The following is a 23,618-nucleotide window of genomic DNA, read 5'->3' as shown; positions in this document are numbered from 1 at the left end:
AGTCTAAAATCCACATGCTTTGTGGGGATTATCTGGAACTGTGATGGGCAGCTGAATCAGACTTCTGTATGTTGGCAAGTGCGGTTTTCAGAAGGAATGCACAGAGAGTTGAAAGTGAGGAAGGAGAAAGTTGATTTCACTCCTGAGCCACAGTTTCCTCATCTGTAAAAATGACTGTAATGTTTTTCTGAAGTTTGGAAATCAGCTAGTGCTTTATATAAAAGTTCTAAATTCATTTCTTTAGTGTTGGAAATATGGATATGAACTCTAAAGCATGGTAGAAGGAAAGAATAATGTTCTCCCTTTGTGAAGGATTGAATTTAATTTCAGATTTTTGTGATCTGTCCAATGTGAGACTGTTTTGCTTTGAATTTTTTTGGATCCATAGTTCCCTATTTGTGGAGGATGTAGCTTTTTTCAGAGACTAGATCCCTCTGTAAATTGAAATTCAATTTTTAAGTTAATTTTTGTGCTGCAGGGCTTGCTTGCTGTTGACTTGTGGCTGCCTCCTGCTCCCACGGTGTCTCAGGGGGTGGGGGGGGGGGGGGTGGGTTCCTGCCTGCTCGCCCCGGGGCGGCGCAGCGGCTTCGGCTGGGGGTTTAATGACGTCAGAGCATTTGAAGAATGCATTGTTCTTTAAATATATGACAGGCTACTCTTCAAAATCTGTAAGATGAGAGTTCTCATTGAAATGTATGTCTATTCATTATTACTTTTAACTGAGCTTTTAGTGTATGGTACCTATGATTCGAATTGTGTGCACAATAATGATGTGGTGGTGTATGATGTTTCAAAGTCCGGTAGTGATTTACAGGAAAAAATGGAATCTTTAATTCTTAACCATTGTCTCTTTAATTGACTGTTTTAATTTTTAATTAACAGCCTTGTTAAGAAAAGTTGGCTGGCAGACTGTGTTTGAACACTGCTGATACTGTTTCTATTGAAAATACTAACCATATTTAACATTAATATTTACATATGTACAGATTGGTATACTTGCATGCATTTCTCTCTTCTGCAAACATTATGGATTTCTGACTATGTTGAAAATTGTTTTGATTGGTGAGTAGTCATTAGTGTGAAGAGTTCCTGTGGCACCAGATAGCTTGCTTATTTAAGTGACTTTTAATTTAGCCCTAGTGAACTTCTAGTGAAATGTAAGAAATTTATCCAAATTCCATTCTACTTGCTGTAAGTTCAACATGGTTTCTTTGAAATCTGATAAATTGCTGGAGATTTATATCAGTGAGACTGACAGAACCTTTGGGCTCGTTTATTTCGACTAATTGATTTATACCTGTAGTGTTTTTCTGCTTCCTAGGCAGTAGCTCGACTGGCCACTTCAGAAGATTTTTGCAAGTGTGCAAATCCTGATTCGAAGTATCTGATGCCTGGGAATAGTTTTATGCAGCTTAAAATGTCAGATTTCTTTCCTTTTTGGTTCCAGCTATTTTTGATTCATTACATGATTGGTAGGAAATCTAGCCTGGTCTTTACTAGAGATAAGGAGAATTGTTACTAACAGATGCTTTCACTGGGACTGATAAGTTAAAAATTACATATAATTATTGGAATTGCTTTTTTATTTGTTTCCTTCTAGGAAGGCATAGTTGAAAATCTCTTTAAGTGGGCGCGAGAGGCTGATCAGCCGCTAAGGACATATGCAACGGGGCTATTAGGAGGAGCTATGGAAAACCAAGATATTGCTGCAAATTATAGGGACGAGAACTCACAATTGGTAATGATCTCTTGATCACTTTCCTTTTTTAGAGGGCAGGTACCTTTTTTTTATTTGTGGGGAGCTCACATTCATGAGTTAATATATGGGTCTTACAGTGGTTGTAATAATATCTGTAAGAGTCAGTAGCTCATACTTTCCATCCTTTCCTGACCATGCATTTGCTAAGACTGGGGCATGTGGCCTGATTATTCTGTCATACTAATTGTGTTAAAAATGCCAATGGAAACCTAAGAAGGCCAATACTATACTTCTTAATGGCACTTATACCTTCCTTAAAGAAAAATTTTCAGAAGCTTTACATCTGTAACTATCGCATGTTGTGATTTACGTATCAGACAGGGATTTTAAAATGAAAGGTAAATCAACATGGGGACAACTTAATATGAAATTGCATTCACATCTCTTCCAAACCTTTTGCTGGTTTAGTGTTGATTCTGTATGATGTTTATCAGCAATCAAGATGACTTTTGGAAGAAGGCAGGATAGGCAACTTTGTGTTGAAGCATAGGTGCATTCTAATTCTTGCACAGCTCAGGCCTTTAAAAGTGTGACCTTAGGTTTTGTGGAACTGCAGTTTATCAAAGCTGCTGCTTCAAAAGGGAATGTTGCCTTTACTCTAGGCTAGGCAGAGATGATGGTGCAACCTGGTATGTGATTCTGTTAGCACCGATATAGCTCATCTGCTCTTGAGGGCTTTCAAGCCACTTCCTTCTTGTGCAGGAGAGTAGGTGCTGAAATTTTAGAATGAAAGTAGCTGTAGCATAAAGGATTGGAGTTTCTTATTCACTTTGAAGTCATTGTTTTTCTGGGCAAATGTACACCACAGCATACTTGACGCTTTATGCTGTGGAGTTGTTTGTATGATAAGAACAAAAAATATGGCCAATGTGAGTGGCATATCAAAGCACGAAGTGTGTTCTCATGCATGCTTCTTCTCTGAAACAGGTGGCTTTGGTGCTTCGACGGCTACGGGAGTTACAGGTTACTGAAATGACTACAAAACAAGAAAACAAGCGTCCCAGTCCTCGGAAAGTGCCATCAGATCCTCTGCTGCCTCTAGATGAAGAGGCTGTGGACATGGATTATGGGGAGATGGCAGTAGATGGAGAGCAAGAGGAAGTTTCTGGTGATATGGACATCTCCTTTCATCTTGATTCAAGTCACAAGACCAGCAGCAGAGTAAACTCTGCTACAAAGCTAGATGATGGGGGACTGAGAAAAAACAAATCAGGGAAACAGCATGAAAGAGATGGCTTCCGGAAGGCCAAGCAGAAGCTGGGCTTCTCTGCTTCAGAATCAGAGCGGATGTTTGTTGAACTGTCCAACAGCAGCTGGTCAGAGATGTCCCCGTGGGTGATTGGCACTAATTATACACTTTACCCTTTGACTCCTGCCATAGAGCAGAGGCTAATTCTTCAGTACCTGACTCCCTTAGGGGAGTACCAAGAGGTGAGCATATGAAGGTGGGAGGAAGCACTCTGTGCTTGAATTTTCCTGACAAAACTGTGAGTGGTATTGTGGGGAAAAATTTGCAGAACTGTTACATCGCTCTGATGTTTCCTGATGTGATAGAGATCAGTAACCTTTCCTGAGTTGTTGATGACTTTCAAATCGATGAAGTCATAGTTTGAGTATTACTTGATAGGAAATACTCAAACCTGAACCTAACAGGTGTGTGGTCTAGCAGTTGGAGCATGGCACTAGCAATTTCATTCCTGGTTTCTGTTAAATTTGGTGATTGTTTACATGACACAGGGCAAGTCACTTTGTTTTGAAATACAGATGTTTTTCCTCTTTCCTCTGGGGGATGTGACAGACTCCTGCAAATAAAAGTCTGAGGAAATAATGAACTTGAAATTCTAAATGAAGTGGTTTGTGTAACCTCTGCAGTAGTTCTGATGAGAAATGGCAGTGCCCATGTTATGCAATGCTTTTGAGAGCTGTTGTTACTTACATGGACAAAGTAGTTGGGCAGGGTCAGACTTACCAAAGTGTGTTTCTTTTTTCCTTTTTTTAACCATAAAACTCAAGTTGGCATAGGTCTGCAGGCCACCTTTATCTCTGTCTAATCTTTTTTTTAAGGTGGTTTAACTTAATTTGAAGTAGAACAAAGCAACACAGTTTTGCTTTGTGATATACGTTGTGTGTCTGCACGTGTGTGCCTTGCTTCTGTGAGAGCCAAAGAAACCATTATCCCTCTAATACGCTGCATGCTGACTGGATCACTTCATATGCCAGCAATAATAGGATATAAAAATGGGAATTAATACTATAAAGCAGTTACACAAAGAATTATGCGAAGGGTTTTGGTTTGTTGCCCTGCTCTCCTGTTTTTTCTGTTCAGTTGTTGGGTAGTTGTCTTTGCACAGATGGAAAGTGGAACCTATCGCCAGGGTGGTATCTGTGTGGACTTGCCATAGCCGCACTTGAAGGAGAGTCTTAAGATTTCCGTGTGGCAGCTGTCATGCACCTTGCTGCAGTCAGCAGATGTATTACAAGAGGTCTGTTAACCTTTATTGCTTCCTATGGATGGAGCTGGTTACCACTGACCTCTCATAACAGGTATCTGCTAATAGGGGAAAACTGGGGGTTTGAAAGAGTAAAAACCAAAACAGACTTTGTATTTCCCATGAAACATTCAGCTAGTCTCCCAATTTTATTTTTCTCAGCTACTGCCCATCTTTATGCAACTGGGATCAAGGGAACTGATGATGTACTACATCGATTTGAAGCGAACCAACGATGTGCTGCTCACTTTTGAGGCCCTTAAGGTAAATTACTTTCATAATGCATGAAATGTACCATAAACATTGTAAAAACATTAAATATATGTCTGCCTCGTGCGTCAAAGGCAAGTGCTCACCTTCTTTAGGCCTGTGTATCTTGCAGCATTCCCTGGGATTGGAATTGTCTTTCATGCAACCTGAATGCATTGCAGTTTTGTTTATATAATTCTCAAGTATTTAAAATAACAAGAAAGGGGGGAGTGGATAAAAAAAATCTTAATTGAGCAGCAAGTGCCATTAATTTGACCCGCCATTTGCCTATCTGAAGATGATAAAAATTCCTTTTTCTGTTAAATGCTTGTGTTCCTGCTGTCCTTAGATGGCATTCCTGAGTTGTTTCACTGCCTGTCATCTCAAGGGACATTTGTAAGGGTTAAGAAGCATAAACATCTTACTCCCAGAAGCCCCAGCATGACATCTCTGAGCTTAATGTTTGAAATACAATAGTTTTGTGTGAGTAGTCTTTAAGGTTACCTCCCTGACGTACAAAACCACACAAAATAACCTGCAGTGCAGCAGTACAAGCTATATTTTTGTGTGCATTCTTTCCCTCTTTGACAGTAACTTCTCTGCCTCTGATCCTCCAGTGTCATCTTTCTCTCCGTTTCATTTTCATTGTCTGAGAATTTATTTCCAAGCAGCAGTGTTCCTACAAAAGGTGTAGGTTACCTCAGTTGGGAGTGGAGTGAGGTTTACAATGGTTCTTACTGTTTCCTCTTAAGGTGTTGATAATACACAAAAGCAGTGTGTAGTAAACCTCAGTGCAGCTGCAGCCTTCCGTTTTAACAATAGCCTTTAAACTTCATTTTGTAAAATTCTTCTTGCCAGCAATATGGTATATACAAAGTGTGAATGCAAATTTAAATATTTCTTAGTGATAATAGAAAGTGATTTAATATGAAAAGAATAGGAAGACTTAAGATGGCCTATTGGATAATTTCTGAGTTGCTCTGCTTTTCTTGTATTTCTTTTGCAAGATGTGTTAAACAAAGTGATAGTGCCTTTTTTTGCTTTTGTCATTGGGATAAATACTACATTCTGCAGTTAAATATAATGGGAGGAGGAAGTAAGTGGACAAAGCACGGAGCGCTTGTTTTTTCTGCCATCTGTTTTTCTATGGGGCGGGGGATGGAACTGATGACAGTTTGAAGAATTCCAGTCTAATCTGCTTTTATCCTTCCTTAGCATTTGGCATCATTGCTGCTGCACAACAAGTTTGCAACAGAGTTTGTTGCTCATGGAGGAGTGCAAAAGTTACTGGAGATTCCTCGTCCTTCCATGGCAGCAACAGGGGTCTCCATGTGCTTATATTATTTGTCTTACAATCAAGATGCAATGGAGAGGGTAAGAGGCATTCTTCTACTGTAACTGCAGTGATTCCCATTGTTTCTTGGTGTTTCTACATGTGTTCAAACAGTGAATAAACATTTCCTAAGCTAAAAAGCAAATTTATGTAGAAGGCTCTGGTATGTGCAGAGGCAATAGGAAGCATATAAATAATGGTGTGTTTTGAGTGTTTTATTTCAAGGGTGTGGATTTCTGTTCCTAGGGAATTAACTGAAGACCTCTGTCTTGTGGGCATTGTCTCAATACTTTCATCACCTTCTTCATCCTATTCTTTCCTCTTTCCTCAAAAAAAAAAAAAAAAAGTAGTAAAAACTCCTCTATTCTCATTTGTCTTTCCTCTCCTGCCTGTTCCAATGGACTCTTATACCTGAGGTTGTTTCTTCTATGCTCAGTCCCCGTGTGGGCAGCTTCTGTGTTACACAGTACCTCAGTCAGATTCCAGACAGCAACACCCCTTCTGTGGTGATGTTAAGAGTGCAGCAGAAGACCGATGCAGATCTGGTCTGCATCGTTCAGAACATCAAATTAAATGACACTAAGGGTTATCTGTGGCCTGAGCTTACACCTGTTAAAACAGGTGATAATGAAGGTAAAGTTCCTCACCTCATATTTTAACATAGAAAAAAATTCTTAAAAGAAATCCTCCTCTCAGTTCAGTAACATTCCTCCAGCAAGCATCCCTTCAGACAGGTTGATACAGCTGTCTATCATTAAGCTTCAATTTTTCAACTGCTTTAAACAGTGATTCTATTTCCCTTTTTATTTTTTGTACTAGCAGCAGCACGTGCATGCTGAGCCAGACCTACGAACTGATCCAATTTATTCTAAAGTTGCTACCATGCCAAGAAAAAAAAAAAAACAAAAAAAAAAAAAAAAACAAAAAAACCCAACAACTTTCAGCTTGTGAGCATTAGTACTGGCATATGGGAGCATCCTGCTCTAAGATTCATTCAAAGTAACTGCAAAGTTGTAGCCTTAAGCCTTCCAACTCTGCTCTGCTTTAAGTGATGGCTTTCGATTCCTAGCCTGTCCCTGGCATTGTCTAGTATTGTGGGGTTTTTGTCAGCTGAAAATGGAAGCAGTTAAACTTGCAACTGTACATTTCTGCTTACTTTATTTCTAGTTTTTGATGCTGTCTGAATGTGTGTTGTGATTTTAACATGCTTAACACTCCTGAGCACGTAGAGGCTGGACTGGTAATGGTTGTTTAAGGCCGTATCTGTATGGATTCTGCTGGCATTTGTGTTCTGCAGGCATTTGTATGAGTGAGTTCAAAAACCTTTTGGTAATCATGGTTGATCAGGGCTGTCTGTATCCTGTATTACATCTCCCTTATGAGGGCAAGAAAGGTGAAATGGGAATAATGTTCCCTCCACTTCTTTTTGCCCATTATGTCAGAAAGATGGCCCTTGGCTGCATATGACCTGCGCCCGTGTTTCTCTGAACTTTGTAATGAGAAAACTCTTTATGCTCCTTTTTTTTTTTCCTTCTTTTTTTCTCTGATTCCTCTTGCTGCTTGCACAGTAGTTTAAAAGGAAAACCAAAAGCTGTGGCAGGGTGCTGCGTGAGCATTCCATTCCTTCTGCTTGACATTCTTGGGCCATGTGATAAAACCATGCAGCTGTTTTGTGGTGACATTGTCCCATCTGCCAGATGTTACCCCAATATCTACAGGTACCAGGTAGAGCAGGTTTCTGTGGTACACTCCTCTTGTCTTTGGATTTCAGAGGAAGCCAGTTTCAAGGGGCAGCCCCTTGTCACTTAGTCCATGCCAAGCCTCAGGGTTTGGGGTGGAAGCAAGGCTGGAGCTGGTAGTGCTGTGTTCTCTGAGTATGTCCAACACCAGCAGAGAAGGGACGAATCTGCTGACTTGGCATATAGCAGCTGGCATATAGCACTCCGCTGTTCCTCTCAGCGCTGACCCTGGCAGAGGGTTCTGAGTTCCTCATCATTGGAAGCTGACAAATGTATGCATGAGTGCAGTTCTGAGCACATGGTCTGCACATCTCAGAGGCGGGGTCTGGGTGAAGAAAAAGACCAGCTCAGTTGTCTATTTCCAGAGAAGGTCAAGGTTTAGATTTGCATTTGATGATCCTTGCAATTCCCCTAGACTTCAGTGCTACTGGGGTTTGCCAGAACTTCAACATAGCATATGATACTGTTACACTGAGAAGAATTTTTGTTTCTTTAGTGGAAACTTCCCTTCCTTCTCTGCCTCTAGTGAAGCATTCTTTGGATAGCTTGAAGTGGTATGGAGAAGGACTTTGTGGAATTATACTACACTAAGACTGCTGTATTTATTGTGTTTAGGTCTGGGAATGGACCATTTGCTAGTCCTCCATTGCCACATCATAGTCTTTATTAGTCTCACAGGGGCTTTCTTTTACTCCTCTGGAAATGGGACTTTTTATTTCCTGTCTCTGATGTCCCAAGTCAAGCTGTGGGAGTAACTGATGTTTGTCTGTTTGCCCCTCAGAACTCTCATTCTCCTTGGACAAATTCTCCTTAGCAATCTGTTTGAAGTCCTTCTCAAGAATGTTCTTTTGCTTTCTAGGTGTGCATGCATCCCCACAATGTGCTTTCAGATGTAGTAAACTACACCTTATGGCTAATGGAGTGCTCCCATGCCTCGGGCTGCTGCCATGCTACCATGTTCTTCTCCATTTGCTTCTCCTTCCGTGCTGTCCTGGAGCTCTTTGACAGGCATGATGGCCTTCGACGTCTGGTTAACCTGGTAAGGCTTGTAGTTTTATGTGGTGAACTGGGTTTTAGTGTCAGGTTTTGCACCCTTTACAGTGCAACCATGGAGAGTTCTGTTCTTTCTTTGGTTTTGCTTGGTTTTTTTTCCTCCTCAGCTTCCAAGAGATGGAGAGATGACATGAGTTTTCTAAGCAACATACACATGGATCTCTTTATTTTTCTTCTTATTGTGTTTATTGTCCAGAGACTTGCTACCCTTTTGAGAGCTTTTTGGTGCAACTCCTGGGTTAAGCAGTACTTATTTAAACAGTGGTAGTTTAGTGGTAGTTCAGATGTTTCTCGCCATTCCACATACATGTGCGATATTGTCGTGCACCCTTTTGGATGCAGATAAATCCAGCCTTGTTCCAGGAGAGGTACAGCTGTGCTTGTGCTGTGGTAACCACCGTACCTTATGAGGATAAATTATACTGTTTATGTACAAAAGCTGGTACGTCTGCATGATACTGCTCTGCAGTCCCAATAGCCTGGGTTGTACCTAACTGGGGGACATCAGCACTGCAGGGTGTAAGCACGCTTTGTGTTGTGTAATATAAGGAGGGGGAATGGTTCTTTTAAGACTTACTATTTATCCATTCAGATAGCCTTTTCTGTTCGGACAGCTTTTGTCAGCTTTCAGAGAGTGTGCTTGTATGTCCTGCATAGCAAAGTAAGTTTGTTAGGGTTTAGTACAAGTGCAGCTGAGAACTGTAGGTGCCTTTTTCTCCTGAAGGGTAAACTGATAAAACTTTTTTTCCGCCCCCCCCACCCAACCTCTTTCTGAAGATAAGCACTCTTGAGATCTTAAACCTGGAAGACCAAGGAGCCCTTCTGAGTGATGATGAGATCTTTGCCAGTCGCCAGACTGGGAAACACACCTGCATGGCTTTGCGTAGATACTTCGAGGCTCACCTTGCTATCAAACTTGAACAGGTGAAGCAGTCGCTCCAGCGCACTGAAGGTGGCATTCTGGTCCATCCGCAGCCCCCCTACAAGGTGAGTAGCATGTTGCAAGCTTTTAACATGGTTGTTGCATTTTTCAAGCAAATCCAAGCTGCAGGAAAATGTGGATGTCCTTTGAAGCCAGTGGAATAACTAGGCAGTGTGCAATTTGTAGGGATAGGAATTTTTTTATTTGTACTTTTTTCCTGCCTTGTGGAATGACAGTAATAGAAAAATACAGAAGAGCCTTTGAGGTTCATCTGAACTACATTTGATTAAGTTTCCTGCTCATCTGCTGTGATTCGCTTTCCGTATCTCAAAAACTTAAGTTAAAGGCAGGTTATTTTTGATACTTGTGGGTTTTTTCTATTCTTTTAATCTCTGAAAGGACAAAATCTGTATGTATAGAAAAGTGCATAATGTTGAAAAACTTGGAAATAAGTTTGATTTGATAATGACAACAGAAATGTGTCTTTTGGACACCATGGTTTTTAGGAATGACCTGTGAGATTCTTGTGGTGGCCATGATTATTTTTTAAACTACTTTCTCCCTGCAAAGTGATTTTTTTTTTTTTTTTTTAAACTGAATTTTATGGCTGCTTGTTTTGAGGGAGCATTCACCTGTGATTCCTGGTTTAATTTATGATGGTATTCTAGAAGAGCTGAAATAAGAAAACATAAGGGGTTTTTTGCTTCTGCAAAAATCACTTATTTTCAGTAAATAAAGAAATGTGTATAAGCTGTCACCTTCTTGTGTAATTTAAAAAATAAAAATTATTGAAAGGCAAGCTTGTTAGGAACTTCCATTTTTTCTTTATGTTTTGTAGTCAGAACTAAGAAACTGTAATTGAATATTTTTTGCAGCCTTTTTTAATATTACAGCAGAAATTTATTTTGAATGATGGTCTAGTAACTGCTAGATTAGTAGCTTAAAAACAAAGTAGAAGTTTAATGTAATTTTTCTTCTTAAACTAAGAAGTTTAAGAAGAGCCTAAGGCTTCTAGGACTGCAAAGAAACTTAAAGGATGTTATTCTTAAAATTATTATTGTATATTATAGTGACAATTGCTGTATTCTTCTATACTTGGGGAATAAAACAAAGTAAATACTTAATCTGCAAGAGACAGTGGTAGTCTACTCTTTGTGGATGCAGTTTTCAGTTAAATCCCAGCAGGGGAAGACTTGGTGTGCATTCTTGCATTCACTTGATGTGATGTTCCAACTCACTTCCCTGCAGGCCTGTTCGTATACTCATGAGCAGATTGTAGAGATGATGGAGTTCCTGATTGAGTATGGTCCAGCACAGCTCTACTGGGAGCCAGCAGAGGTTTTTCTCAAATTGTCTTGCGTCCAACTCATGCTTCAGCTCATTTCAATAGCGTGCAACTGGAAGACATACTATGCAAGGTGAGCAGTTTGCTGTAGTATGTATTTTAGTGCAGTAAGTTGTGACTCCTGGGCAGGACATTACATTTCTAGATTTTCTACCTCTCTGATAGCATTTAGAACAAGCATGTACTGGTTAGTGCTGTTAGGGCCTGTGCTGTGACTACATAGTGCTTATGAAACTTAACACCTTGGAAGGGGGAACTAAAATTTTGAGGTAGAGAGAGGGATGTCATGAGATTTCTGAAGAGCCAAAATGCCTCAGGCCTTTGATTTCTGAGAAATCAGTGTCATAGTAGAGTTTACTCACAGTTCCGTGCTGCTTTCTATCTGTCTCAAAATCTGTTTACCTCTTTTTGTTAGAGAAAAACTAGAAAACCTTCAAAGTAGAGGATGAAATGAAAACATATGTTAATCCTGGAAACAGGTGTAACGTCTGTTTTGATGTAGTAGGTTTAGCTGACTTGAGGATACTGTGTATCACTTGATTGATTTGCTGGTATTTGAAATTTACTGAGCAAGTATAACTGTGCAAAGGAGTTGTGTGACTATGCAACAAGCCAGCATCTGAGAGAGGAAAAAGACTGAAGATTGTTACTGTGCATTGCTCAGGTTCATGTCCCTAGGTGATACACCACCAGCTGTTAAACTCAACATGTTGGTAGAGGGGCTCACCTTATGATGCCACTTTTAAGTTTCTCTGTTGTCTTGGCTGCAGACAAGCTGTGGGGGCACTACGGTATTCTGTTATCTTTCTGTGGCACCTCTTCCCCGTACCTCCCTACCCCAGAAAAATCTGCAGCATCCTTACTGTTATGAAAGAAAGGGAACTGCCACCAGGCTCAGAATACCGTTAGGATCCCGTCCCCAATTCAAAAGGAGGATGGGTGCAAGATTCTAGCCTCTGTTTATCCTAATGACCATCTGCTCCCCAGAGTGAAACTAGTCCTCTCACTGGTGAGTCACTGTCTGCTATAACTAGTTGTCATCAGCGATGTTCTTGTCACCAGGACTCACTCCTCCTTATTTCTGCTGCTTGCAGGAGCTCCTTGCCTAACTTAACTTAAAAACCTTTGAAATCTGTTTTGCTTCTGCAATCCCCTGCCTCCCACCCACCCCCCCCCCTCTCAAGGTTGCACTCTCCTGGGTAGTTTGTGTTCTCTTGTTTCTTACTCTCTGCAGCTGTTTCCTAATTGCTAACTGGATTAACTCCTACCTTTCCATAAAGGCTTGCAAGCCTTCCCCCCCCTTTTCTTGCACTGTTCTGCTCTTTCACCTCTTAACAGCCTTTTTCATCTTCCATGCACCTTTGTGTCCCTTAAACTGGTGCCTAACTTGATGCCTTTTTCCCTATCACAATTGTCTGTTTTACTGCTAAGCAGTTTCCCTTTCCTTCAGAAAAGCTTCTTTCCTAGTTGACTGGTGACAGGGTATTTTAGACAGCAGTGTTTCCCAGCTAAGATAGAGAGTTAGATTAGATTTAGAAGCTTAATTTAGAATGCTTTTGTGGATAAGTCTTAACATTCTTATTTTTATAAATACAAAATTAGAGTGCTTTTAGGAGCCTGTGGGCAGCGTGGACTAAATGTTGACAGTGTGTGTATGTGAGCACTGCCTTTTGTGTAGACTAGCCCTTTAAGAGTGGAACATTCTAAAAGCAAAAGGCACCATCAAAAACGTCAGATGTGACTGACTTACTGCTCTTTGTTGGAGTAGATTAAATACTATCTTATGTTATTGCAACAACTCTATATGTACACCTCTAAGAAGTTCTGCTGTTGTTGTCTTCCAGGAATGACACAGTACGATATGCTTTGGATGTACTAGCCATCCTGACTGTGGTTCCTAAAATCCAGTTGCAGCTGGCAGAACCTGTGGATGTGTTAGATGAAGCTGGATCTACTGTTTCCACTGTGGGTAAGCTGAATATGGTCCTGATGACTGACTTATCCATTGTCTTCTGCTACATGGTTTTTAGCTGTCTGTTTCTCACCTCCAGTGAGACAAGGGTTAAAATAATTAATGTATTTAGAGTTACCATCAAGGATGCAAATAAATGGGAGAGTAGACTGTGGTTTAAATTGTGTCATGATTAACACTGTGGTTGGATTACAAATTTGAAAGCATGGTCTTTGACTTGTGCTTGTTTTCAAGAGCTCATTAAATACAGATGGAGGCAAATCTACTTTCATAATGGGACTATTAGGTTCCCTCAACTTCTCAGAAATGTAGGTCTCCTGGGGATATGGCATTTGAGAATATGGGAGAGGAACAATTATTGCTGTTTGAGTTATGCTCTAACTGGCTACCCACAGATTCACTGTGAAAATGAGTGAGATGTGCGTGGATCACATCTAAGGCTTATGCGTTAACTGGGGCCTGACTTTTTTTTTAAGAAAAGTAAAAGGCAGGCAGAGTACTAGATATAGGCAAAAGACAATTTCCTTTGCACAAAACCTTTCTCTAGACAAAACACCAATTCTTTCTTGAGTGAAGGTTTTGATCTTCTGAAGCGGATATGGAACAGGACCTCTGGGGGGGAAAAACCCCAAAGTTTTTTCTTTGTGTCTGACTCCATTTGGAAGCTGTGATATGATTAATTTTTTTCCCTTCATAACACAGTCCCCTTCCTTCCTCTCTTGTTTCCACTTTGATAGTATTTATACAATATTGCTTTCTGCAGTATTGTATATTTCTGCAATACTGCAATATTTATACAGCAGGAATCAGAGGCATGCCTGTGCATCTTTCTCTGTGCGAGGTGTCTCAGATTTTGCATTCCTGGGCCATGCCTGATCGCCTTCTCTGAAAGATTGTTTGACTCCCTGCTTACTGATGCTGAAGTGGAGGGGCATCAATGTAGGAAAACATTTTGTCAGTGAGGTAGAAGAATACATCTTGCATTAGTTAGCAGAACTTCAGAAATTCCCAGAAGAGAATTACCTATTTACTTCAAATTTTTGGAAGGCTCCCTTACTTGTCTGATAAACTGCGTAAGATAAATATTAGAGTACTAAAGAAACTATTTCTTTCCCTTGCTAGGTATTAGTATCATCCTTGGAGTTGCTGAAGGTGAATTTTTCATCCATGATGCTGAGATTCAGAAATCAGCCCTTCAGATCATCATCAACTGTGTATGTGGGCCAGATAATCGGATCTCCAGTATTGGCAAATTCATCTCTGGAACTCCTCGGCGAAAGCTGCCTCAGGCCCCCAAGAGCAGTGAGCACACATTAGCTAAGATGTGGAATGTGGTACAGTCCAATAACGGCATCAAAGTGCTGCTGTCGTTGCTGTCTATAAAGATGCCGATCACAGACGCAGATCAGATCCGAGCATTAGCCTGCAAAGCCTTGGTGGGGCTCTCGCGCAGCAGTACTGTCCGGCAGATTATCAGCAAGCTCCCCCTCTTCAGCAGCTGTCAAATTCAGCAGCTGATGAAAGAGCCGGTGCTTCAGGACAAGCGCAGCGAGCATGTGAAGTTCTGCAAATACGCTGCTGAGCTGATAGAGCGTGTCTCGGGGAAGCCGTTGCTGATTGGCACAGATGTCTCTCTGGCTCGGTTGCAGAAAGCGGATGTGGTGGCCCAGTCAAGGATCACGTTTCCTGAGAAGGAGCTGCTGCTCCTGATTCGGAACCATCTCATCTCTAAGGGCCTAGGAGAAACTGCATCTGTCCTTACTAAGGAGGCTGACCTACCCATGACTGCAGCATCTCATTCATCTGCCTTCACCCCTGTTGCGGCTGCTGCCTCTCCTGTGACCCTGCCTCGCACTCCTCGCATAGCTAATGGCATCTCAGCCCGTTTGAGTAGCCACGCTTCTGTAGGTTCCACTGCCGCCTCTGTCCATGCTCAGGCAAGGCCGTCTGCATCCCAAGGTCCACTCGCCCTTCCAGGCCCTTCTTATGCCAGCAACTCTCCTCTGATTGGCAGGATTAGCTTTGTCAGGGAGAGGCCGTCTCCTTGCAACGGCAGGAAAATCAGAGTGTTGCGACAAAAATCGGACCATGGCGCCTACAGCCAGAGCCCAGCTATCAAAAAGCAGCTGGACAGACACCTTCCTTCCCCACCCACACTGGACAGTATAATCACAGAGTACCTTAGGGAGCAGCACGCCCGCTGCAAGAACCCTGTTGCCACCTGTCCCCCTTTCTCTCTCTTTACTCCCCACCAGTGTCCTGAGCCAAAACAGAGGCGCCAAGCGCCAACTAACTTTACCTCACGGCTGACCCGCAGGGCAGCCTTTCCGAAATACGGAGGGGTGGATGGTGGCTGCTTTGATAGACACCTTATATTTAGCAGGTAAGGAAGAAAAATGTTTCTTGATCCCTCTCAGGATGTACCCTGTGCCAAAAAGCCTTACCTGGATTCAGGCTGTGCAGTCCCGCAGTGGAGTATCCTTGGAAAGAAAAGTGTTTTAATTCAACAGTGGCAAGTGGGAGAGCCTTGAAAGGCATTTTTAGAAGTCGTTCTGTTTCTCTTGTCCTTAGTACTGACCCTTAGCACATAAAGCACACTTTATTTTCAGTTCATGTTAATTCATTAGCAACATTGACTAATGAAGCTCATGGCTCTTTATTCTCCTTTGGAAGGTAAGTATGTAATGCCAGTTTTAAATGACAGTGTAGCATAGCCTGGAGGAGGGTTGGCTGATAGATGCGGGACAGCAGAATCCATATTTTGCTGTTGCAGCTGATTCCGCAGCACCACCAGTTGCTAGCCTTTTTACATGGCTTTTCTTTGCTGAGGTTGAATTGGAAGATGATGTAAAGTTTATAAAAATAAAGATGACACATAGATGAAAGCATCTTCACAGTGAAACCAGTATCACCTTGGGAAACTGTGATGACAGGAGGTTATTTGGCTGCTGTGCCGTGCCTTCTTGTCTTGAGTGTTTCAGAACTGTTAGAAATTTTTTTGCTAGCTGTCTGTACTTATCCAGGTGACAGCATTACAGGTTTTCTATTAATCCAACTTTGAAGATGGACTCCCAAGTGCTTCAACTTAATGATGTGCTTAAACAGAAGTACTTAAGAATGCAAAACAAACCCCAAAACATTGCAAACACTACTGTAACATACTCACTTGAGTGCTAGTCTTACAATTGACACTTCGCTTGTCCTAGAAGAAAGCTGTAACTTGTATCTACGTGATATTTAAGGACTGGATTTAATATCGTCACACAGCGTTTCAGTTTTGCTTTTTTTTCTCTTTTGGGTGACCCTTGTATTTCTACCTTCTCTAGGTTCCGTCCCATTTCTGTGTTCAGGGAAGCAAATGAGGATGAGAGTGGCTTTACCTGTTGTGCGTTTTCTGCAAGAGAACGATTCTTAATGCTGGGTACTTGCACAGGGCAGTTGAAACTCTATAACGTATTCAGTGGACAGGAGGAGGCCAGTTACAACTGCCATAACTCTGCCATCACGCACCTTGAGCCATCTAGGGTAAGTAATCTGAGTTTTAGAAGTTCTCACAGCCTAAGATCTGGTATGTTTTGGGCCCATCTGGATATGTACATCTGAAATGCACCTGGCCTGCAATGCTTGTTATTAAAGTATTTGTAATAGTTACATACTCCCTCTCTGTAAGTTCTACAATTATTTTTTTTCTTCCCAAGATAATGGAGAAGATGCACAGTGTCTGTGTGCCCTCATAACTAATGAATATATATGTCTGGAAATGGAAAAATGCTTTAACTGACTATGTAAGATAAATGTGAGATAAAATATAAAACTTCATATAACCTCTCTTTGTTGGAGAAAGAAATCTTTAGAGGGTTGATTCTAGGAAGAAATAAAAGATAACTGATTTATAAGCAGAATTAACTCCACTCACAGGGCATCAAAATTCAGGCATAGATTATCTGATTTTATCTGCTATTAACATCATAGATCATTCCTATTGTTATCTGTAATGGTTTTTTTTGTCTGCCAAGGGCTTTTTATATTCTACATGGTATTAGAAACCTAGACTTTATCCCCATAGGAGTAGTTTAGTAAGCACAAAATCTGTATCGTGGTTTAAACCCGGCCAGCAGCCAAACATCACGCAGCTGCTCGCTTGCCCTCCCCCATCCCCGGGGAATGGGGGAGAGAGTTGGACGGGTAAGGATAAGGAGACTTGTAGGATGAGATAAAAACAATTTAATAATTGAAATAAAATGAAAATAATAATGGTAATAGTAATAATAGAAAATACAAATGAGTAATGCACAATGTGATTGCTCACCACCTGCTGACCGATGCCCAGCCCGTTCCTGGCTAGTGATCCCAGAGCAGAGAGAATCCTAAAACCACCATCCCGAAAACTCAAGTAGAGCTTCCCGATGAACCCTTATCAGTATATTGAGCATGATGTTATATGATACGGAATATTCCATTGGCCGATTTGGGTCCATTGTTTTGGCTGTGCTCCCTCCCAGCTTCTTGTGCACTAGCAGGACATGAGAAGTAAAGGCCTTCTTAGCAACAACTAAAAACATCAGTGCATTATCAACATTCTTCACATACCAAATCCCATACTGAATCCAAAACACAGCACTATTCTAGCTACTAAGAAGGAAGGAAAAAACCAAAACAATTAGTTCTGTCTCAGCCAAAACCAGGACAATCTGCTATAGTTCCTAAATTTGTCTTGTAAGTGTAAGTTAAAGTGTACAGGTATAATGATAACCTCCGTTTTCCCTGGTATTCTTTTCCCTTTCTCCTCTTCCACTCCCATCTGGAAATACAGGATGGATCTTTATTGCTGACATCTGCTACGTGGAGCCAACCTCTGTCTGCATTGTGGGGCATGAAGTCTGTCTTTGATATGAAGTAGGTATACTCTGATTCAGCTGAGGGATATGTTGCAGTTCAATATAGGCAGAAACCCTAAGAACAAAGTCTATGAAAGAACAGTACAGCACAGCTCTCACAATGTCTCTTGTGAAAAAGTAAAATGTACTCCCTTTCTTATATTTGTTATCTTCCTATTTTGTTTGCTATAGACAGCTTTGCTAAATTCTAACTATCTAAAGTCCTATTTAATACAAGATATATCAGTAAAATCACTGTTGTCCCTGAAAGCAAATAAATGTTTGTATTTTTGTTCTCATGTTTGTAAATTATCTTGATAGTCTTTCTGTAGCCAGTTACAGATTTTTACTAGCATGGTGATTTGCATGGTGAAATTTTCAGACCTGGAGACAGTTATTTAAAATTGATTGCAGTATTTACAATTGTTCTTTCTCATGAAAATGTGTGTGGAAGGCTCTTAATTTTTAAAAGGTTTGACTGTTGTCTATCTCAGTTGTAAGCAACAGTTTTGGTGTGACCTGTTTTAAGTCAGCTAGAGGGCATTCTTTGGATAAAAAGTTTAATGTGCCTCAGTCCTGCATGTGTGTTTGAATGTTCGTGAAGCCATTCATTGCTCACTCCTCTAGATAGTGTTATGTTTATGGCAGACCCTGTTAATGACAAGTCTGTGAATTTGCTGCTTGTGTTTTTTTCACCGGTCTGCTGTAAAGGCTCTGTCTGCAATAGATTTTTTTTCCTGCAAATGACAGTGGAGCATTTTAACGTTGTAGTATGCCATGGTCAATGGTGAAGGAAAGTTGTCTTTATATTTTTTGCTTCCTGCATTGTTGAAACCTCTGCTGGAGGTGATGGGGTAGTGTTTGGTTCACACAGGTGGTGTGAATCTGCAGTTCCTTGATTTCTTTACTAACTCTATCTACAGGCATTCCTTCCCTGATGATCACTATGTGGAGTTCAGCAAGCACTCTCAGGATAGGGTCATTGGCACAAAAGGAGACATTGCCCATGTAAGTACCAATAAAGGTGATGGTTGTGAAGCTGTGACAAGAATATAGTTCTTCACAGGACATTTATTAACAGATCTGGGTTCTGTGATGCTCCTGTAACTAATGAGCTAAGAGGCTTTAGAGGAAAGCTTTGAAAGTGTCAAATAACTTCTTCCTGTGTTTTAAGGATATAAACTTGACCATTTCAAACCAACTGTAGCACAAGCAGTGTGCAGTGTGTTGCCTCTGTGGTTAGGATTCTGGGCAATTGTAGAATCTGCTTTGTTATTGTTTATTTGAGAGAGATCATGCAGGACACTTTTTTTTCTTCCTGAAGTTGCCTCCTTTGCCTTATTTTTCAGTAATATAATAATAATAAAAGTTAACAGTAAACAGTAGCTCAATCAACAGCTGTGGGAAGTGGCCTATTGAAAGTGTCCTCCTTTTGCCCCCCCCCAAATTTGCAGCTTGTTTTGGGTAACTTAATTTTACTGATATATTTTGAGAGAATGCTGTTGAAGGGTTTTATATGAATACCTGCAAATTTGACAGACGCAGGTTTCAGAGTGCTGCTGCTTCTCATGCTAATTTGCATTCGTTATAGGCACGGACTCTTTCAAAAGAGTATTTGCATTAAAAATTGTCATGAAACATAACTTATTCAAATTATTTATGATCTTACTTACTGCTCTGATTTGTTAAAGCAAACTGTCCATTCCTGCCCAGTTCTTAACTTGGATTTATCTGAAAGTCATATCAGTTTGTGTATTGTGTTTATCTGTTAAACAGATTTATTTTCCAGTTCTAGAGAATTTTTTCCTCTCTGTAAGTTTGAACAAGAGCTAGGCTCTGAGGGATGTTAGAGATCAAATTTATCTGAGATAGTTATAAACCCTTCATACTAGTTAAAGCCCTTTTTATCTTTTTATCTTCCAGTTTGTCGAGGCAAAGCTCAGAAAGTTGCCTTCCTGTGTAAATGCCAGGAACTTTAACTCCTTTTTTATGGTTTCTGTTTTGGTTTGGTTTTTTTTTTTTTCCCTCACTGTGCTTTGGAGTTTTTGTTTGCAAATATGATCTGTTCTGAAAGCAGTTCCATTTCTGAAACAGTTTCTGGCTAAGTGGTACCTTGTGACTGCAGCTTCACAGTCCACTTTTCATAATGGGGTTAGTTGCTTTGGAACTAATCCTGATCGTATTGAAATATATCAGTGAACCTGCAGTAAGCTAAATACTGGCTGAAACATGTTGTGAGACTTGGTTCCAGCTGTGAAAAACTATTAAAGGACTGGTAGGAAGGGTTGTCTTTGGAATGCTCTCACTTGAAATGGAAAAGCAAAAAGAAAAATGGGGTGATCCTGAAAACAAATCTAGAAGGGGGAATGTGGGGTGATCTTAGGCACAGGTATATTACAAATTGTGACTAATCTTTCTTTTTCTTTTTAATCTAAAAGATCTATGATATTCAGACTGGCAACAAGCTATTGACTCTGTTTAACCCAGATCTTGCCAACAACTACAAGAAGAACTGTGCCACATTTAACCCCACTGATGACCTTGTCCTAAATGATGGTGTCCTCTGGGACGTCAGATCGGCGCAAGCCATCCACAAGTTTGACAAATTCAACATGACCATCAGTGGTGTTTTCCATCCCAATGGGCTAGAGGTCATAGTCAATACAGAAATTGTATCCTTTGGCCACTGTGGTAACTGATGTGCTGGGACCTAAAGAATGTGTATTGATAAACAGGTAGCTGTTTGCAGAAGTTGTATTAATGGCCTGCTGTGTTACATGTAACAACAGGTTTTGTCTGTGAATCAATTAAGTCTGACTGCTAGACAAATAGCTAATTTAAATCTAGATTCTGCCTCTTATACGGCCTAGAGGAAATACTTAACACACAAAGAGAGCAAGAAAGATTTTTCTAACATACTGTGGTACCTCTGCTCTCTTCCCATCCCTTACCAAGATCAACCTCGAAGTTATTGCAGTTAACTCTTATGACTGGGAATGACATTTTGAGTAAGAGCTTTTTCATTTTGAATGTGGGGAAGGGATTGTGGTGCTAGAATCTGATTATGGTTCTGTCATACTTGCAAGAGGGTGGCAGTGAATTTTCCTGAACACAATCCGTTGTTTGCCACTGTGTTAAAAAGGAAATAGAAACTTTCAATTGTTTGTTGCTCCTTAGCCTCTATTTTTTTCAGTGGGACCTCCGAACTTTCCATTTGTTACACACAGTACCCGCACTGGATCAGTGTCGTGTGGTCTTCAACTATACTGGCACAGTTATGTATGGAGGTAGGACTTCTCAGTCTTATATTACTCTCCTTGGTCACCTCTGGTTTGTGATAAGTAGATGCTTGTTCAGTGAAATTGGAAGCTTCAGAGAGACTGTCTAACTCCAGGCCTTACTGTGTGAACTGGAATTTTTTCAGGATGTTTATGCTATGAGTATTGCTGACAAAGACAGTTTTCTCTAACATCAGCAATATCACAACTAATTTGTGAGATTAAAAATCAACCTATTGAAAAAGAAAATGTCTATAATGGCAGATCTGATGATGCTTGAAAAAATAATTTTGTCCTCTGTATTAAGTTTCAATGATCTGCAGTATTAATAAAGGCATCTCTGGAAGAGTAGATATTAAATGGGTCTTGCCAAGCTATTAAATAGAAAGAAAATTCACATCGAACTCTGATTTGATCTTAAGTTGGTGAATGATAGTGACGAATGGAAGGTGGATTTGTGGAATAATCTTTCCTTGTATCAGCTATGTTGCAGGCAGATGATGAAGATGACCTTCTGGAGGAGAGAATGAGAAGTCCCTTCGGCTCTTCTTTCAGGACATTTAATGCAACTGATTATAAACCTATAGGTAAGAGTAAATGAGGAGCAAATAGCTTAGTTTGAAGGTTTACTGAAAGTTCTGCTTAGTAACATTCACTTCCTCCTCTCCTTTGCATATGTAACAAAACAAATCGTGCTACAACCTGTTCTGATTGAAGCACGGGAGTTGGGTTTAACGCTGAAATAGGTTCAAGCATCATATCCTGTTCAGTGTGATTGTCTTCGTTGCAGTTCTGGCTTTATTTTCCTTTCCTCTTTCCAAGTAGGACATAATCTGAGATAGTAGGTCATTTGGCCAAGATGTCACTGGTCTCATTTCAGGAAGGGCCTTTTTTTTTTTTTTTTGGTCTTCCATTTTAATTTTGTTTTACTTTTTCCAACAGCATTTCCCCATGCTGGTAGTTCAAAATCCTGTCAGTTTGGCTGCCAGCTTGCAAAGCTTCTGGAGCTAAGCTAATGGCTGCTACGGATGTAAACAGATGTGGCTTTTGCTATTGAAAGGAGACATGGCTCAGTCCCTTGGTTGCCACCTATCCTGGAAGATTATCTCTTGTTTATTGTGCTTAGAGAGGCCAATAAATGTATTATCAAGGGAGAAGAACAGATTAAGAACTTACCTGGCTATTTTTTTTATGATAGTCTCCAACATTTCTATTCTTTATTACGGGTTGAATTAGTTACAAATGTTCATTTTGCTTTTATTTCAGCTGTTGTTTCTTGTCCCAACATTTTATCTGCTTTTAGACAGCTTTTCTTTCAGCCAGCATTAAGTAATGTGCAGTTAACCACTGAGTTTGTTTTGTGATGTTTTCCAGCTACCATAGACGTAAAGCGGAATATCTTTGACTTGTGCACAGACAGCAAGGACTGCTATCTGGCTGTCATTGAGGTAAAGGAGCTAAGAATAAACTCTGGTCTCTGTAGCTGTGGTTTGAGTGCAATGCTTTTTGTTTCTTTTTTTAAAACCTTCAGAAGTGATGATTCTGGAGTTCCTGGAGTACTGTTAAATTCATGTCCTAAGCAGTGGTGGTGTTTTGATGATGGTAAAGATGCTATTAGCTTTTTGTTGTCCACCCACAGCAGTCTTGTTTTTCTGCCTCCTATTCCTTAAACTTTCAAACACATTTGCTTCTCTTCTTCAAGCACGTCCCCCTTTAAAATGTGCAGAGGTTTTCCTTCTCATAAGCACAGACAAATGCATTTTTTCCTATTTATAGCAATAATTTCCTATTAAAATTTGCATTGTATCAAATAACTAGGAAATGCAATCTCCCTGGGGCTTTCCATGGAGCTTTTCTGTGAATCAGAAAAGATTACTGTTCCTTTTTCCAGTAAGATCCAAAAGATCTTACTGTTCCTTTTTCACTTGTTTTCCTAGCAAAATCCCAGAAGCTAAGGATTTGAAGCAAAAATTACTGAGCAAAACTTCTCCTTTGTTAGGGGGAAGTAAAATTAAACTAACGGGTCCAGTTCTTTGCCTAATAGTATGTTGTCAGTACCCAGTTTCTTGAACCTGACTGTGTACGTGTGGTGACTAATTTAAAATCCTGTTGACTTAATACTCTCTGAACCACTGATCCTTACAGACCAAAAAAAGTGTGTCAAGAATTTGTAGTATGGCAAGCTTCATGTTTAACTGCTGAAGTTGGAGTTGTCAAAGTTGTGAGGCCAAGATAGGAAAATTTTCTTATAGGGGTCATTGGAAATGTTATTTCAGGGCATGTGGCAGCAGTGGCTGCTGTCTTCTGGAACTCTTGCTATATGACAGCTTTTAGCATTCTTCCAAGGCGTATGGTTCAATGACATAATAAGGAGGCAAATTTGAAAGAAAGTCTGTGGTTAGGTAAGAACTAACCCAAAGCACATTAAGGATCCAGTAAAGGTTTTCTGAAGTCTACTGGTAAGATTGTAACTTGTGGATGACAGAACCAGAAAGTAGATGTTTTTACATCACCCCTAGGCTGGTCCTTGAAACCAGAAAGACTTGGTTTTAGTGCTAATTGTACTGCTGCTAGTAAGTGGGAGGGAAGGATTTCGGTAATG

The 23,618-nt window shown here is 40.5% G+C and overlaps 1 protein-coding gene across 13 annotated transcripts in view; it reads left to right on the top strand.

Annotated features, from left to right (window-relative positions):
* Positions 1-23,618, top strand: part of DCAF1 (DDB1 and CUL4 associated factor 1) — a 56,800-nt gene that overhangs the window by 12,691 nt on the left and 20,491 nt on the right. For 11 of the 13 annotated variants that reach the window (XR_012624741.1, XM_074836497.1, XM_074836500.1 and 8 more), the window contains 16 exons: positions 1,601-1,738; positions 2,687-3,190; positions 4,411-4,512; positions 5,713-5,871; positions 8,429-8,608; positions 9,400-9,609; positions 10,793-10,962; positions 12,734-12,858; positions 13,984-15,244; positions 16,188-16,386; positions 17,675-17,757; positions 18,662-18,746; positions 20,177-20,410; positions 20,932-21,025; positions 21,499-21,603; positions 22,391-22,464. Coding sequence is in view for 11 of the 13 variants with exons in the window: in XM_074836497.1 (XP_074692598.1) it covers positions 1,601-1,738; positions 2,687-3,190; positions 4,411-4,512; positions 5,713-5,871; positions 8,429-8,608; positions 9,400-9,609; positions 10,793-10,962; positions 12,734-12,858; positions 13,984-15,244; positions 16,188-16,386; positions 17,675-17,757; positions 18,662-18,746; positions 20,177-20,410; positions 20,932-21,025; positions 21,499-21,603; positions 22,391-22,464 (3,723 nt within the window). In the remaining 2 variants the exon portion in view is untranslated. Of the gene's footprint in view, positions 1-1,600; positions 1,739-2,686; positions 3,191-4,160; positions 4,304-4,410; positions 4,513-5,712; positions 5,872-8,428; positions 8,609-9,399; positions 9,610-10,792; positions 10,963-12,733; positions 12,859-13,983; positions 15,245-16,187; positions 16,387-17,674; positions 17,758-18,661; positions 18,747-20,176; positions 20,411-20,931; positions 21,026-21,498; positions 21,604-22,390; positions 22,465-23,618 lie in introns of those variants that run through there. The other 2 variants (XM_074836503.1, XR_012624742.1) reach the window with 2 other exon arrangements.

The sequence above is a fragment of the Strix aluco genome, chromosome 11 (genome assembly GCF_031877795.1).
Source record: "Strix aluco isolate bStrAlu1 chromosome 11, bStrAlu1.hap1, whole genome shotgun sequence".
Lineage (NCBI taxonomy): Eukaryota > Metazoa > Chordata > Aves > Strigiformes > Strigidae > Strix > Strix aluco.
Note: the sequence above shows the minus strand (reverse complement) of the source record. Positions and strands in the feature narration are given on the sequence as shown.